At 40.6% G+C, this 16,628-nt stretch overlaps 1 protein-coding gene across 2 annotated transcripts in view; it reads right to left on the reverse strand.

Moving 5' to 3' along the window:
- The window catches only part of PTGR1 (prostaglandin reductase 1), an 18,795-nt gene continuing 2,167 nt past the window's right edge, over nucleotides 1-16,628 (reverse strand). The window contains exons 1-10 of one of the 2 annotated variants that reach the window (XM_056514826.1): nucleotides 11,206-11,368; nucleotides 10,452-10,558; nucleotides 8,613-8,658; nucleotides 7,856-7,915; nucleotides 6,497-6,664; nucleotides 4,634-4,751; nucleotides 4,195-4,350; nucleotides 2,645-2,750; nucleotides 1,521-1,639; nucleotides 1-657 (exon numbers count right to left, since the gene is read on the reverse strand). In XM_056514826.1, coding sequence (XP_056370801.1) covers nucleotides 547-657; nucleotides 1,521-1,639; nucleotides 2,645-2,750; nucleotides 4,195-4,350; nucleotides 4,634-4,751; nucleotides 6,497-6,664; nucleotides 7,856-7,915; nucleotides 8,613-8,658; nucleotides 10,452-10,557 — 990 coding nt within the window. In that variant the 5' untranslated portion in view covers nucleotide 10,558; nucleotides 11,206-11,368 and the 3' untranslated portion in view covers nucleotides 1-546. Of the gene's footprint in view, nucleotides 658-1,520; nucleotides 1,640-2,644; nucleotides 2,751-4,194; nucleotides 4,351-4,633; nucleotides 4,752-6,496; nucleotides 6,665-7,855; nucleotides 7,916-8,612; nucleotides 8,659-10,451; nucleotides 10,559-11,205; nucleotides 11,369-16,628 lie in introns of those variants that run through there. The other variant, XM_056514828.1, reaches the window with a different exon arrangement.

A 16,628-nucleotide genomic window follows, 5' to 3' on the forward strand; every position in this document is an offset into this window, starting at 1 on the left:
TATACATTAAGAGATTTATTTTCCCTTTCTATATTCTCAGAATAACTGAGATAGCTATACTGTTTCATAGAAGAAAAATAAAAAGCCAGCTAGAGAGGAAGCTAGAATCCCCAAGTGTTGTTATCTTAGCTTGTTCTCTGCTCCTTGATATGAGTTTAAAAAAATCCCCCTTGTAAAGTTCTGGGCCAAATCAATGGGTAAAAATTAAATGTGCCATCAGTTAGCAAAGCTTTTCTAATTGATTTTCCTTTCTACAAGCCTGCTCATAGAAAGGTTCAAGCTATTATTAGATCAGTTACAGTTCTGATTTTCACCAATTTTAAGGCACTTTGTTTACTGTAGCTCTGGGAAGCAATTCTCAATTTCTTCAAGAGCAAAGCAATTGGAATATGCTGAGACTTATTAGCCAAATTATTAACAGAAGTTATGATCACCAAACATCCAGCAAAATGTTGAAACATACTGGTCATATGATTTGATGAGTGAATTAAAACCATTTAACAGATTCACATTCCCCTGCACCAGTTTCCCAGGAAAAGCTGATCTTCACACTTTTACAACAGCTTTTCCAAGATTTTCTCCCTTTAACATTCCTATAAAAGCCATTGGCATGTTCTCAAATCCTTCAGTGACTTGTTCATGGTACTTCACCTTTCCCTGTCAAAAGAAAGAAAGAAAATTGCTGAATTTTCATCCACCAAAACTGAATAAATTGCAGTAAAATTTTCTCCAGCATACATATTCCATTTGAAACATGCAAGCTGGCATGCACCAGGACAACTGCAAAACCAGGTGGGCTCTTACGAGTATGCCTTTGTTGTAAAACCTTCTACTTGGAGTCATAACAGGAAGCAAAAATCCCTGCTGTAAAAACATATCAGGATAGATTTATTGCTACTTGATCCCCAAACAATTGACAGGTAGGGGGTCATTTACTCAAAGTCAGGCTTGTCTCTACTCATATAGAAGCATGGAACTGCAAACTGAATGACCAAAACCTGACCCATCCCAAATTCTCATGTTTGTAGAGCATCTTAGCCTTTAGTGTTCACACTCACAAAATTCTCACAACTCAGTCATCACCTAGAAAAATGAAATATAAGAAATCCCCTAGTAAGTCCCTTTACTATAAAAACATTCATTCTTTCCAGTAATTTCAGCACAATACTGCAATGGAAATCCTGGCCCATACTGAGAAATATGGGAATTACTCTATATATGAAAATCTTCATTACCAGATAAGTGTTTTGAATGAATCTGGAAGCATGCTTCTTCAAAGCCTACATGTATTCTGGATTATATTGCAGTCCACAAACTGACACCAGAGGTCTCAAGAAAACAGAAGGGATCAGGTATATTTACTATGGTCTAAGTGCCCCAAAGAGTCTCAAGGATCAAGTCAGGGAGAAGGGAAGTGTCATGCTGGGGTCTCACCTAAACAGCTATGAAAGAGAGCTCTTGCAAAGATGGACTCTGCAGTGTGAGTACACTTTAGAAACAACTGCTCCTTCCTTCCTTACCTCCACGACCCACTTCAAGAGGGCCTGCAGCCCTTCGTTCCGCCGGTCGCTCCACCGGCTCACAATAAACCCTTCCATCCGAAGCTCCTTGAAAATCATGGGAATCTGCACATAAGGCCCTGCAAGAGAAAAGAACCAACAAGCCACCTGCAACATCAGTTTCATTCAGAATAAGACCCAATTAACACAGTGAGCTTTTAGCCAGTAAAGACCACTGAATCACTTTGTTTCAGCCAGAAGCAACAGGTATTTCTTCCAAAAAGAACTTCCAGCACAAAAGACTGAAGATTCATGGACAAAGAGTCACCTAGGAAGACAAAGGCCTGATCCATAAAGCAATGGAGCTAAACTATTCTGAAAGCAGTTTCATTCAAAAATAAAGTGTTCTCAGCTTCACCTGAGGGACTGAATCTCAAAAAAACTGTTTTATGACCTTGTTTGATAGCCTGACAGGCTCTCATGTTCTTTCTAACCCTCAAAATGTAAGTTTAAACTCTGGAAAAACAGTTTCCTCAATCATAAAAATGTGTGATAGTTTCCTCATCACCAAAAACCTGGTACATTTTTTTAAAGTGATCTGAGAGCCCAAAGCTGGTCAGCTACCCAAGGGAATATAGTCCTCCTGTTTCTTTCAGAAGGCAAATCTAGAAAATTTAATGATATTAAAAATGAATATTCATTCACCCATATTTCTCAGCAGTTTTATTAGTAGCTAAAATCTTCTGGGGAAAAAAAACCCAAAACCTTAAGCTGCATCATCTAAAATCCTGATGGAAAACCGTTATCTCATCTTAAAGTGTGTACTACTGTATAAATGGCACCATGATACCACACCAGCCTTCTGCTGATCCATACCTGCACAGGGCCATGTGGAGTCCTTAGAATATGTTTTACATATTCTAGCCAGCTAAGCAGCTGCTGTTCACCAGACAGTGTGCACAAAGGAGGATGAGTGCATGTACAACAAGGAGCATGGTCCCACTGTCCCACAGCAGCAGTTAGTTACCCAAATGTATACACATACATACACTTAAATGGCACAGGGAAGTAAACAGTAAACTTTCATTATGTCTTTTTGCCATCAACAAAGAGAAAACCAATTTAGATACAATAAAGGTTCTCACCTTTCTGAGGTACAGAGTCATTGTACTGAGAGATGGCACCACAGACTGCAATCCTTCCATATTTCTTCATCTGGTTGATAGCAATACTGGAAAATTCTCCACCCACCTGCAAGAATCAGAGCATGTGCAGCATTAGAGACAATTCAGTGCTTAGCAATGACTGCCAAAATCTGCCAACACTGGATTGTTGCACCAAAAGGTTGTCAGGGGAAGCAACATCTAATACCCCAAAGACTTGGTGGCTGTAAGTGCAAACACTTGCATTTATACAGTGCTATGAAAACTCAATCTCATTCTTCTAAAAATTAGTTATGAATGTAGGGAATCAGTTTTAATTCCAAATCTGCTTAGTGAAGCTTGGTTTGGAAGCATCAGACAGGACTAGCATGTAGATCCCTCTTCCTAAGGGTGCTAAGAAGCACCAGCTCTGCTTTTCTCACATGCCAGTCTGCAACTTTGCATCTTTACGTCATGGTGATGCAAACTTTTTACTTTATGGTTCTCATCTCCAAAATAGGGATGTGCTCTGAAAAGATGCTTTTAATAGTGAAAAGCTGTGAGAAAATAAACTGCTGTGGGGAGCTCTGCACAAAAGTTGGTAGTGAGAATGAAGAGAATGGACATGACCGTAAAACCTATTTAACACTTTATCAGCATGAGACATGAAATTTGGAAGGCTAACACAAAGTGGCAGGAGCTACTGCCACAGAGACAAGCACTTTGCCCTGACACCAAGTATTCCTTTCAACTTCCAGAGAAAGGCAAAATACCACAGCCTTCATCCCTGGATCAGCAGAAGCACTGCTGAAGGAAAGACATGCTAAAGAGATGATGATGGCTTCTTTTAAACCGGGTACCTAGCCAGGGAGCTTAAGGCTGGTATATCAGCTAATACCCCTGTGGACAGGTACTGTATTATATTATCAGGTATAATGCATATGTTAGCTGTAGTAGGAAATCAAAAGAGACAGGGCTAGCGCTTTATCTTGAAAGTGAACTGACATCCAGTAATTTCAGCTGTATTTGGGGGACATCAGAAACATTCTGAGGGCTGCTCCAGTAGTTTTGCAAGTGGGCCTTGCTATTGTTTTGTTTACAGGTATCAATGCAGCCTCCACGACCTCATGACTTGGAGCCATCCACACTCACTCCCTTCTCAGCAATAGCAGAGAGCTGCCTGTGGTTGAAGGTGGGGCCAGGAATGGACTGGATCAGTATCATGTTACTGTGACTGTCACCTCCCCAAAATGTGCCATGCTTTTCAGAGAGTGAAGCAAAACTTCTCTCTCTCCATTCACAAATACTGCCAATAATCCAGCTTTGCCTTTTCGGTTTTGCTCTTTCTGTTACTGCTGAAGTCAGCTGCAGAAATATGTGTGGGAAGGGAACAGAAAAACAGTAAGCTCCTACAGAGACCACTGCTTGATTAAATGGATCTCCATATTGAAATCTTGGTGTAGACTTTAATTAGATGATTACAATATTGAGTTCCTGCTACAGTTTATAGAAAACGACAGCTGCTCAAGGCAAGGCCTTCTCTCTGAACTTACATTGTCAAAGAAACAGTCGTAGCCATCAGGAGAAGCTTTACGCAGTGCTTCATCCAGAGATTTAACAGTCTTGTAATTAAAGGCTTCATCAAAGCCTATTTTTTTCAGATAGGCAACCTTGTCATCTGAGCCAGCACAGCCAACCACTTTGCAACCCTGCAAGGAAAGGAGAAACACATTTATAGACATTCCCTGATAGCACAGGCTGACACTCAGAGTTGCTGGGTGAAAGGCTAACCCTTAAAGCAAGGTTGTGGTCAGCATATGAGCTCCTAAAACATCCAACTACATTTGCTATGTCTTCAGGAGCTTTCCTATCTCATGACCCTAGTGTAGGCATGCCTTCAGGGATGCTTGTCCTACTGATCATTCATGGCCCTGTTGCCCTGTTTTATTGTTGTCTTCCCAGCAACAAGTATGAGCAGTTCAAGCCACTCACCCCAATTTTCGCAATCTGCCCCACCACAGAGCCCACAGCACCAGCTGCAGCATTAACCAGCACCGTCTCTCCTGGCTTCATCTTGCAGACCTCCAGCAGACCAAAATATGCAGTGAGACTGCAGAGAAAAGGAAAGAATGTTCAGTGAGGAGTAAAAGATGACAGACACAGAGACTACACTGAACCAAAATATCGTCACTACCAAAACAAGATTAAGTTTTCCTATATTGTGAAATACAAAACTTCATCCAACCTTCTTAATTTGGCTCTTTCACAACCATCCCTGGAAAAAAAACACTGCTGGGAAAGAGAATGTTGAGCCAGAAATCTCCCTAAGGTAAAAACAGCTTTCATTGTGCTCATTAGTCTAAAGGAGAAACACAGATAACTTTGTGACAACTTATTTACATACTGGAAGAGATAGTAAATCCAAGCTAGATAGAGGGCAGTTGCCAGTTGGTATCTACTAGATTAAATTTGTTATCACAAATCAAAGCAGGCAGAAAAAGATAAAAAAGGTGAGAAAAACTTGCTGAACTGATGGGCTCCCTGCTAACTCATATGACTACTGGGTGAAACACAGAATTGTTAAGGCTAGAAAAGATCTCCAAGATCACGGAGTACAACCTTTGACCAATTACCGCCTTGTCAACTAAACCTTAGTGCTAAGTGCCTCATCCAGTGGTTTCTTGAGCACTTTCAGGGATAGTGAATCCACCACTTCCCTGGACAAGCCTGTTCCAATGCTTGACAACCTCCTTCTGTGAAGAAATTCTTTCTGATGTCCAACCTGAACATCCCCTAATGCAGCTTGAGGTAATTTTCTGTTGTCCTGTCACTTGTTACATGACCTCCATTTGGCTACAACCTCCTTCAGGCAGCTGTAGAGAAGAATAAGATCTCCTTGAACCTTTTATCCCTGCTAAACCAGTCCAGCTCCTTCTGCTACTTCTTATCAGACTTGTACTCCAGGTCCTTCATCAGCCCTGCTGCCCTTCTCTGGATATGCCCCAGCACCTCAAAGTCTTTCTTTTAGTGAGGGGCTCAAAGCTGGAAACTGTATTTTGGTCTCACCAGTGCACTAGTAATCTGTAGGAACCTCTAAAGTAGCTCATTGACTGGCCAAGAATCCAACAAAACTTTTCTTCTAATTTCTAAATTCAAGCTTAGAGCTTCCCACGTGTTCTCAACTGAAAGAGCTAACTGAATCCCTCTATAAGACACCCAGAAAAAACATGCATGTTGACTGATGTTAAAATGAAATCTGCGAAGTTCACCACCACACACAATTTTACAATCATTTTGAAAGCCTTCCGGATCATTAGGACTAAATCCTGGTTTCCCATATAAACTACAGAGAATGAGGTAAGAAATGCAAGAAATGACTGAAAGATCACAACAGTAAATATGGGTTCCAAAGCACAGCAGCTCTGTCTGCTGCAGTGCAATTTAAAGGACATCAATATTGCTGCATAATAAAGCATCTGTCTTTTGGGGGTTGATTCTGGAAATACAGGGATGGCAACAGAGCCCTATCAGCAAAAGCAGACTAGTCCAGGCGCCAGTTAAGTTTGAGACTTTCCACTGAAGTTAACACAGACTGAACTAGATTCTTTTCATCTCTTCCTGCATCCTCTTTCTGACTTATTACAGCTCCTCTAGGAGAGGCACAATAATCTCCAAGGCAAATCTCCTCTGATGTAGAGGATGGGCCAAACTTCATGCCCTATGCAGGGCAAGGGCATCCAGATGCACACCTTTTTTGCCAGTGTGAAGAAACAAGACAAAGGTCAAAACAGCCAGTCAGAAACCTCCTACACACCAAAATCCACGAAACAGTTGCCTTTTTATGTCAAAACTTACCCTGGCATGCCAACTGTTCCAAGAGCTAGAGATTTGGGGAGTGATTCCGGCCAATTGGAAGGAAGGAGTTGTACATCTTTCCCATCAGAGATAAAATGAGTTCTCCAGCCCTTGTTACCCACGACAAAGGCCCCCACTGAGAAAGCAGGATTTTTGCTTTCTACAATCCTGTTTAAAAAGTAAAAAAGACCAAAACCAAACAAACGCAGTAATAACAACAAAACCAAAACCACATCCTGTTAGAAGCAAATCAATACTGGCTCTTCCATTCTTTGTGTGATTCATAAAAGAAATATTTCATGTCATGATTTTTATCCCATACCTGCTGTAGGTGTCAAGTGTCTTTCCTGAAATGTTCACAACCTCTTATCATGAGGGAGATAGTGGCAAGATGATTTTAGATTCAGCCCAGCCCACAACAAACCAAATTTTCCCACACAAGTGCCAACTGTTTCTTTGACTAGCACCAGTTTGATTTGAGACCAGACCAGGCTTCTGTGAGTTAGAACGCAGGAAAGAGGATGCTGGGATTAAAGCATGGAACAGCAAGGAGTTGCTGAAAGGCTGTCTGCTCTCAGACAACCTGCACCTCATTTAAAAGTTGAAGATCCTGAAGATGGATTCTCTTCGGATAATGAAACTAGATAAAAATCAATATCTAAAATTAGGGAGATATCCATATCAGCAGTCTCTATGCCAAATGAAAATTCCACTTTCTTAGCTCAACAAGAAAACTGTGCTGGAAAGGAGTAGATAAGCAGCTTAGAATTATTAGAAACAGTTGACCTTCTGTTCATCAGTGTTACTTTATCCCAATTTTTCTGCAGAGAAACCCAGAAGTCAAAGGTCACAGATGTTCCTAGGCAGCAATTTACAGGCAGCACAGCAGGAACAAGCCAACAAAGGGAAACATCTGTGTAGCTACATTACCACAATGGGAAAAGGATGGATTTAAGGTTATATAACCCTGTGGCTAGAGCTGTATCCTTGGTGATGTGGAAGTATTTTCAGTTGGAGTAGATAGCATGCATAGTTGCAGACATGCAGCTACTAGCACATCAGGTTTTAAAATCTGAAGTACAAAATTTGTTGCAAGTAGAATTGTTTGTCCTTTATACTAGTAAAAACTGCCTTTGAAGACATTATTACCAGAAACAAAAAACAGATCTATGTCTAAGTGCTCTCCAGAAAAGCAAAAGAGGTTCTTAGAGGAAAAAAACATTCCAACCAGTTAAGAATGTCAGTAGCAGAAGTACGTAGACACAAGTCAAGCATGGGTAACATAGGCTGGAGATGTCTTGAGTGTCAGCACATTCCTGTTGAGACCTGCACCCTGATACCAGGAGCTGAAGGTCTTACCTGGCAACCTGTGTGCCTATCATTATGTCACCTTCCTTCATGTCCCGTCGACTGTAAGGTCTGCAACACAGGCAAACACAGCTTACTGTATGCAACTTTAATAATGTTCCAGACACACTACATAGTAGTAGCAACTGTTTGACCCAGGAATAGAATGTCAGCAGCGTTGTTGAACAGATCACAAATAGCTTGTCATTGTAACAGCATAATGGGATGTTTTCCAGTGCCAGCTACTTGGGCATCCTGGGCAGGAGTGTTGGAGGGATGATAGCATTAATCTTCCCAGCATGGTCCACCACTACAAGAAGCCTAAGACTTAGAGAACTGTCTCTGAATTTAGTGTCCACAATGCCTCTTCAAACTACCAGTCTCCCTGTGCTTCAACTACTGCCTACTGGGTGTATCAGCAATGCCCAACTTAGAATATGTGTCCTTAAGCACAAGTTTGCTAAGTTAAATTAAGCAGGAACTGCTACAAGGCTTCAGTCTCATCTGAGTACATTGCATTCCAGTTGAATACATGACAAGGAATAACAGCTGATTCCAAGAAAAGCCTACAGCAGAAGAAATGTTACCCCAATGTCTAGCTCCATATTTTGAGTCTTGTAATTAACATACATTTTTTAAAAAGCAGACAAAGGCATTGGGACTCTGGCAACACTGTGTGCTGCCCACTGCTGTTTTGAGTTTTAAGTGGCAAATCAAATTAGAAATTAGATGCTTTAGCCAGAAATTCAGAAAGGACAAAAAGGTATACCTCATGTAAGGATCAACACTGAGAAACACTGATTCAAGCAGCAACTCTGCAATGAAAGACAAAGCAAATTCCTGGATATTAACAGCACAGTAGAGCATAGTTTTCACAAGTCAGTGTTTCAGCTAAATTGATATGAACTCCTGACAGCTCGAAACTCCCATATCCCATCTTTGTTTAGGGAAAACCTGCCAGAAACAACTACTACATTCATTAGTTTTGGGGCATTGGCATGCTGTTGAAAAAGAAACTTTTCCCAGTGTAGCTTAAGGAAACTATCTTATTTTCAATCCTGCAATTTTGCATGTGTCTGCTTTCTCTACAGAGGGGTCAAGCAGCCAGAATTTTTAAAAACTCTCATTTAATTTTGATGTATATAAAATGTCATCCCATAATTCAGCCAGAAGAGGGTGGCACAGGTCAAATCCAAACTACTTGGCTGCCTTAAACAGAAGGCATTAGTCGATCTTTTCTACAGTCTCTATTAACACCAGTTCTTGGGAAAGACATTGTTAAACATGTTTTAAACTTCCCATTTACACAGAACTTTTAGCAGTTCATCTCCACCTACTAATATTTATCATTGCCTGCACTGCAGTTGAGAGTGAGCAAGAAAGCCACGTTACATAACAAGGAAGGCCATTGCCTTTAAAAGTGTCATTGTAGTGTGAACTTATGCCTCTTTTTGCTTTAAAGATTAAAACTGGAAGTAGAAAAATACTCGATGTTCTTACATACCCACAGGTATGAAATTTTTAAGTGCATTCATATATGTAAGAAGAAATGAGTTTTCAAATATTTAAGTTGCAAAAATAATTGCTACTTTAATATCCTCCTGAACACCTTTTAAAGTGTGGCAAATTTTGTAAATGGCAAGTGGTGGGATGAGGCTCCAGAAAATATGGTGCAAATTTCCATGTGAAACCAAAAATCAAAGTTCATTCTTTTATCAACAACTCTTGATTAATAAGTTACATATTCCTACTTTTCTCAAATCAGAGAAACTCAGGAATAAAAAGTGTCCTGTTTTTTTTCTATTTATATTCAATCTCTCTTCTTGTTACAACAGATCAAATAAGATAAGGTCTGGCGAAAAAAAAAAAAAAAGTAGATTTTGAATGTGGGCAGAAATCTTGCCATCTTACTTTTTGAAATATAAGACCAAACCTCACTGACTCCAGCCCCGAGGTCTTTCAACTGCAAATTCATTCCCAAAGCAGTCACTCTGCTCTCCCCCACTACTGTCCTCAATATTTTCCCTGTCCTCATGAAAAACTCCTCGGAAAGCCTACTCCTATAGTGTATCATATTCTCCACCTTTTTCCAAAGCAATTTGCAAATGAAAGTAGATAAAACATTTTACTAAAAAAAACGTGTTAGGGTCTTAATACAGTTACTTCATGGGTTCTGTGTTCACAGTCTACTTCTCTCTTTCTGCATTAAACAAATTCTGTTTTCCTTGTGGTTGTCAGTTTTGAGGCCATATCACTTCGGTAATTTTCTCCATTTGCAAACACATTCGAATGCCTTTGTCATCAGGCAACAAGTGTGATTAGGCAGCATGAAACTCTGAAAGGTATGTGTAAATGCTGTGTAATGGACTTAGAATTCAATCATTGTTTCTAAGGGCATTATAAGAAGGCAAGGTCTCTTTGAAACCACCAACCCCATCAGTAAGTATACTTCTTCAGCTATTGTCCTTCTCCCTCAAAGTGCTCGGCTTGTGACACGCCAGCAATTTTTGAAATTCCAAAGAGAAACACGCAGTTTTATAGATCCACAGCCACCAGAAGTCATATAACCTCAAGAAAAATTAGTAGTAATAGGCTGTACTTTGCTCACCTCCATCCTTTAGATTTGGTAGCTCTATTGTCTTCAGGTCAAAGTCACTGGTTTTGGGAAGACCATCAAAATGCTTCTTTAGAACCCATGCCTTGGCAATCACCATCCTGTGCAACAAACACAAAGAACACCTGTCAAAGTGATGCCCAGCAGTGCTGGGCTACTCACCAGGCTGGTTTAGATTTCATCAGGCAAAACACCTAACTCGATAATGTGCCATCACTCTGCTTGCTTCTGTGGTAACATCCCCAGGTTAACAAAATGTCAGAAAAGTCCTGTCATTGCTTTAGCAACCCAGATCTTCCTGTGACCTGTCAGACCTCCCTGCCTGCTGACAGCAAGTCCTCATGTAGGAAGTCATCCCAGCAAAATGTTCAACTCTAAAGATACTAAAGAAGGAAAATCTGCTATTTTAGGAGGAAAAAAAAATTCTGTAGAAAAAAAAAAATTAAAACTTAAGTCTATTGTCCCCATTACTGAGGTATCTACTGAATCTAAACTTTTACAAGCTTGAACCAAAGTGCAAGTGAGAAAAATAAAGGTAAGCAAGACCCCTTTCTGTGGCACTCCTATTGAAAGAAAACGCTTCTTCAGTTGTGGAGCTCGGAGCCTGGAATTGGGAGCACATTGCTGCCGATGAGTTCCATACAAGACAGAAACAAACAAATCACCTGCTTTAATTCTATCCTCACAGGTCCTCTTCCCTTCTACCACCCAAGTGCATCAATAAGAACAAAGAAAAAGAAGCTTATACTTTGACCAGGTAGGTGAAAACTTCTGCTGACAAGGTGAACAATCTTCCGTGTCTGCTTAGCCGGTGGCTGGGCTCCTTCGATCACACTCATTTAAAAAGGGTGAAAACATCTGCTGCCAGCAAGTACCGCCCTCAGTAGATTTCCCTAGGAGTAAACCTTCAGTAAACACCGCATAAGGCACACCCATTGTGATTCAGCTTCTTCCCAGCAGGAGTTTTGTTCAACCCTTCAAGCCCCCTGTTCCGCGCCCAGCCAGTTGCACAGTCACGGCTGCCAAGCACGCAATGCTAAACGCACAGGATATGCAGTCGGGAGACCAACACTATCCACCACAATACTAGTTTCTTCAAATTACATTTTACCCATCCAGCCCTGAAACTCTTAAGAGTTCTACCTCTGTGCAAAAATATCTAATTAAAAATTAATGCCCGTTTCATTGCCCAGTTCATGTTTTAATACAGGAAATTCGTTCGCCACCCATAGTGTGTGCCCTGACATGCTCGCTGATCCTAGCACAAGGAGAGCTTGCGTGGCTTAGCCTGTATCTACGAGCCACCTTAAGAAACAATTGCAAACTCTGGCATTTTGCCCCAACTATGTTGAAATGAGGCACTTTGCAAGGGAGAAAACTGTCTTCAGCTTTCGTTCTTTTTGTGAAGACGCACAAGTACAACATGAAGGGTGAAACGTGTAAAGAAACCAATATATAGCGACGGGTTCAACTACAAAACCCATTAAGACAGAAGTGCTAATTAGTAACAAGGACCTGAGGAAAAAAAAAAGCAAAATGTGTTTAAAGATGCACGTGTAAGGATCAGAGAGAACAGGGCAAGCTCTCCACTATTTCAGATAAAAGAGTAAGTCACCAATTCCAGAAACGAATCAGCACTCAACAACTTTCTGTGATGAAACAGAGATATTCTGTGTTCCTCAACGACTAAGGAACACAACACCAGTCAAGGTTTCCTGCACCCGAAGTGTGTGCTGGGGAAATCACCTTTCACAAAATGAAGAAAGTATCATCAAAATCAATCTCAAAGCATCTCACAGCAGGTAACCAGGCAGCCAAAGCCAGCATTTGTGTCTGCCCTTTATGCATTTGTTTTGTTATCAACAGTGTTAGGCTGTAACAAAAGACACCATGACACTGCAGCAACAAAACAAAGCCAGAAAACATGTTTACAGGAGCAAAACTGATGCTCCTCACTATCTTACGCTCACAGGCATTGTGAGGGATTTATCCCACCTGTGTGACCTACGTTCAGATAGGTACCCAAGTGCTACAACCAAGAATGACCGAGGACAAAGGGACGCTGGCCACGCTGGCAGCAGTTCACTGATGTGCCATTTGTACCCCCGGGGAGCCAACAGTGATTGAGAAATGCTTTGTCTTCCATCCTGTCACACGTTAGTGAATCATTCCTGCCTTACTGTCTCTTTTGTCTGCCTCCGAGGCACCAGCCCTGTTCTTTACTTTCCCACTATCCCATCTTAATAGCCTGCGTCTTCACAGCTGAGTACAGGAACTTGTTACTTGCTTCAGAATGTCCTTTGTTTTCCCTACCAGGCCCTTCCAAACGTGCTGTAATCATGACGATCTGCAAATCTGCATGCCATCAGTACTGGCCATTTCTGTCTCCCTCTGTTGCTTCTTTGGGTGCTTCCACTCTCAGATCTCCCATTCACAGGAATCCTCACCTCCCTATCAAAGATCTCTACGCTTTGGAATACACAGGTTTTTGCAGCAGAGCAATGATTTTGCCTAGGAACAATATTGAAAAACTAATTTCACTGAACCCTTTTTATTATATTTAGGTCTGATTTTGCAAACAGGACAAATTTTCTGATTGCTATTTCTCTTTTTCCACTGAAATTGCATCATTATAGCCACTTCAAGGCTGGTGACTTTCCTGTAGGTCATAAAACAAAAAGCCCCAGAGACAGAAAACAACACAGACACATTGATTAATGGATCCACAAACTAATTTCCAGGTTAACAAACCAAGATTATTTTGTATGTTTAGGAAGTGGTAAGGACTATATTGCTAAAGCATATTAAATAACTCCAAAGGATAAAGAGCAGTGATACAACATCTGTGGGCTCAAGTTAAATCTTACTGGACTAAGTGTGTTATAGCCACAGTCTCAGTTCCAAGAGCAGTAACCCGCTCTTGTAAACTGTAATATTACTTTGTTTTCAATGTCAGTAGGTTTGAATAATATAGTTCTTTTGACAGTGAGTTCATCCTTGATTTTATTACAAAAGAGCCATCAAAGCCTTTGCTGAAATTGAATTTCAAGACAGTATTTATTTTGATGACCTTCAAACCCTCCTTGCCCCGTGGTCTAGCCCATCAAGTTATCAAATAATAAAGAATACTTATTATTTGGAAAGAAGTAATGAATTGGGAAGTCTTGGCTTATTTGCACTAATAATATATGTAACAAAGCAAAGATCCCATCTGTGTTCAGACACTGTAGCTGCTGTATACTGTAGCAGAGCTGAAAGCAAAGCACCTTCACACAGGTAATTATAGCTCAGCCCCCAAAATCAGCATGGATAAGGAGGTTCACAATTCAGGGGAAAATGGAAGAGAAGAAGGAAGAGGTGAAAACTGGAATACCATAAAATATAACAGCGACTAGAAAAGAAGGTCAGGAATAAAAGGGACAGACAAGTCTGAGAAAATTGAAATAGTTTGGCTGAAGGCTGAAGAGCAAGTGGTGATTGATACCTGAAATCTAGAAATTGTCATATTAAAGTAGAAAAGTAGTAAAGCTTTCAAAAGAGCACGAGTCAAATCAGAAAAGTTTATCTTTCTTAAGTAGCCTCAGCTGTTATTCCTGACTGGTGTGGTATGGTTTCCTGGCCTGGACTTGGCCAAATCTAACCTTGAGGACAAAATCCTCTTAGAAACCTGTCAGTTACATGAGTTAAATTCAAATTCTGGGTTAGTTTAACAGTTAATTGTCCTAACAGTCACAATTTGCAGATAGGATTGTGGTACTTTTCCTTTTATCTCCACTCTGAAGCAGTTACACCTATGCTCACATCCACACTGGAAGAAAAGGGTATGATTAAAGGCTGAGTAAAGGAGAAAGTCACCATAGCAGCAAAGTTTTTCTGGTAATTGTCATCATAGCTACTTTTTTCCCCTAGAGCTAATTTTTAGCATTTTGCAGGATTTCAAAGCAACAGCAACGTTCCATGAGCCAGCGTAAGGTACAAATACCTTAAAAAAAGAAAAAAAAAAAACCAACAACATAAAAAGACTTCTTGGCAGTAGATACTGCCACGGAGTAATAATCCAGAGGCTACCTCAGAACTTCCCATACACATACAAAGATTATCAATTACCTCGAGTGAGTGTGGCCTCAAATCCTATGTCCCTACAAGTTTTAGCAAGAATTACCTGTTTGTCCCCCCTGACTTAGTTCTTACAATGCTTTTTCAAATCTTTCTTTTTTCCTGTGGTAAAAACAAAGTAAAGGCAAACCACTCCCACGCAAATTTTGGCAGAGACCATACTGCAAATATCCACGCAAGCATGACACTGCATTATGAAACAATAAAGCTGTAACTACACTTACTTTTGTAATACTTTCAAATCTTGGAAGAAGGTCAAAGATTGGAGGTGACTAGTTATCACTCTGCTAAATGACTGTGTGACCCTGCACTTAAACGGTTGAAATTCCAATAGAAGGTCAAAGGAGCAAGCTCACAGGGGGAAGTGAAAAGGGAAGTCAACAGATTTTTCATCACAGAAATAGGTCAGCTGCATTCAGCTCTCAGAAACTGCACATAAAGACCACATAAAGACCTTATCACTCTCTACAGCTATCTGAAAGGAGGCTGTACCCAGGTGGGGGCAAGTCTCCAAGTAACAGGGTGAGAGGAAATGAGCTTAAGGAAGGTTTAATGCAGGTGCTATGAAAATATTCTCCACAGAAAGGGCTGTAAAGCATTGAACCAGAATGTCCATGAAACTGATGGAATCACCATACCTGGAAGTGCTCAAAAAACATATGGGTATTGCACCGAGGACACATCTACTACATGGACAAACTACACTCATTTACTGGTGAGCATGGTGGTGCTAGGTTGAACTTGCTGATTTTAAAGATCTTTTTCCACTTTCTGCTGTTCTATGTGGCATAGTTCATGTCAGCTGACAAAAAAAAGCTGAAGCTTCTTAAAGGGCCAGCTGGGCTTTCCCACTCACAGCACAGCACAGCACAGCACAGCACAGCACAGCACAGCACAGCACAGCACAGCACCCTAAACTTCTTTCAGGCACTTTTTTTACTTCTGCCTTATTTAAATGTTGATACAGGCAGGACAAACACATGTTTTAACATCAGTAAACGCAAAATTTCACCAAAGCTGTAAAGATATCCTATATCCCAGTTTCACTTCTTAGATTTGCAGTGACAGGCCTGTTACTGCCCCACAAAGAGAAATATTTCATCTTCGTGATTTTACAGCTGCCAAATAAAACTTCAAGTTTTTAAAGGCACAGATTTTCACAAAGGTTAAACATCCCCTTACAGTGTGCACATCTCGTAAGGCAAGCGACAAACTTCGAGCTGGTGTTTTCAAGCACTAGCAAACTCTCTGAGGTCACTTCCTGGATTTCTGTAGTATAACAAGGGTAGTTTAATCATTGAACAATTTCCTGCTTGTAACGTGCACAAACAACTTCTCCCTCAAGATGGAAACTGCTGCTCCAGCTCACTTGGCATATACACACTCTGATCTGTTACCTGTTATCTTGTAAGATTAAGGAGATGGATAAATGAGAAATTAAAGGGACATGAGGAAAAAAAAGAAGAGGGATGTCAAAAAAAGTCCAAGGAAACAAACGTTAAGAGTGGAAGCATAGATCAGATTGCACACAGACATGTGAAGTTGTATTACTTTTTTAAAAGTAAAGATTTCACAACCTCTTCAGGCAACCTGTTCTAGTATCTAACCTTGACATGGTTTGGCAGAAGAAAATCTCAGGACTCTCCACATGCTATTGGAAAACACTGTTTAGCAAACCACATTTGTCATCTCTTATTGTGCATTCCCCTCAGATGAGCTGGGTTCCATTCTCTTAATACTGTCTTGCTAAGCAGCTAAAGAAAGCAGCAGAAACAGTAACTTTTGTTTCTGGATACTGAACAAAGCCATTTCTCTCTTGGTTTTCCTTCATCATCTTGGTGGCCCTATACTGAATTTGCTCTTGTGTATTAGTGACTTTCTTCTACTAGGGAACTGAGAACTCTGGATGCAGCTGGATCCAAGTTCAGGGTAGTGGGGGAAGATTCTGCCCTTCCAGGTCATGACTGTCTAGGTCCCTCATAAGGATATAAAAATTATGGCTAGTAATGGGCTGCCACCTGGACTTTGTCCTGTGGTGGACAATCCTCTAATTTA

This window comes from Oenanthe melanoleuca, chromosome Z, assembly GCF_029582105.1.
Source record: "Oenanthe melanoleuca isolate GR-GAL-2019-014 chromosome Z, OMel1.0, whole genome shotgun sequence".
Taxonomy (NCBI): domain Eukaryota; kingdom Metazoa; phylum Chordata; class Aves; order Passeriformes; family Muscicapidae; genus Oenanthe; species Oenanthe melanoleuca.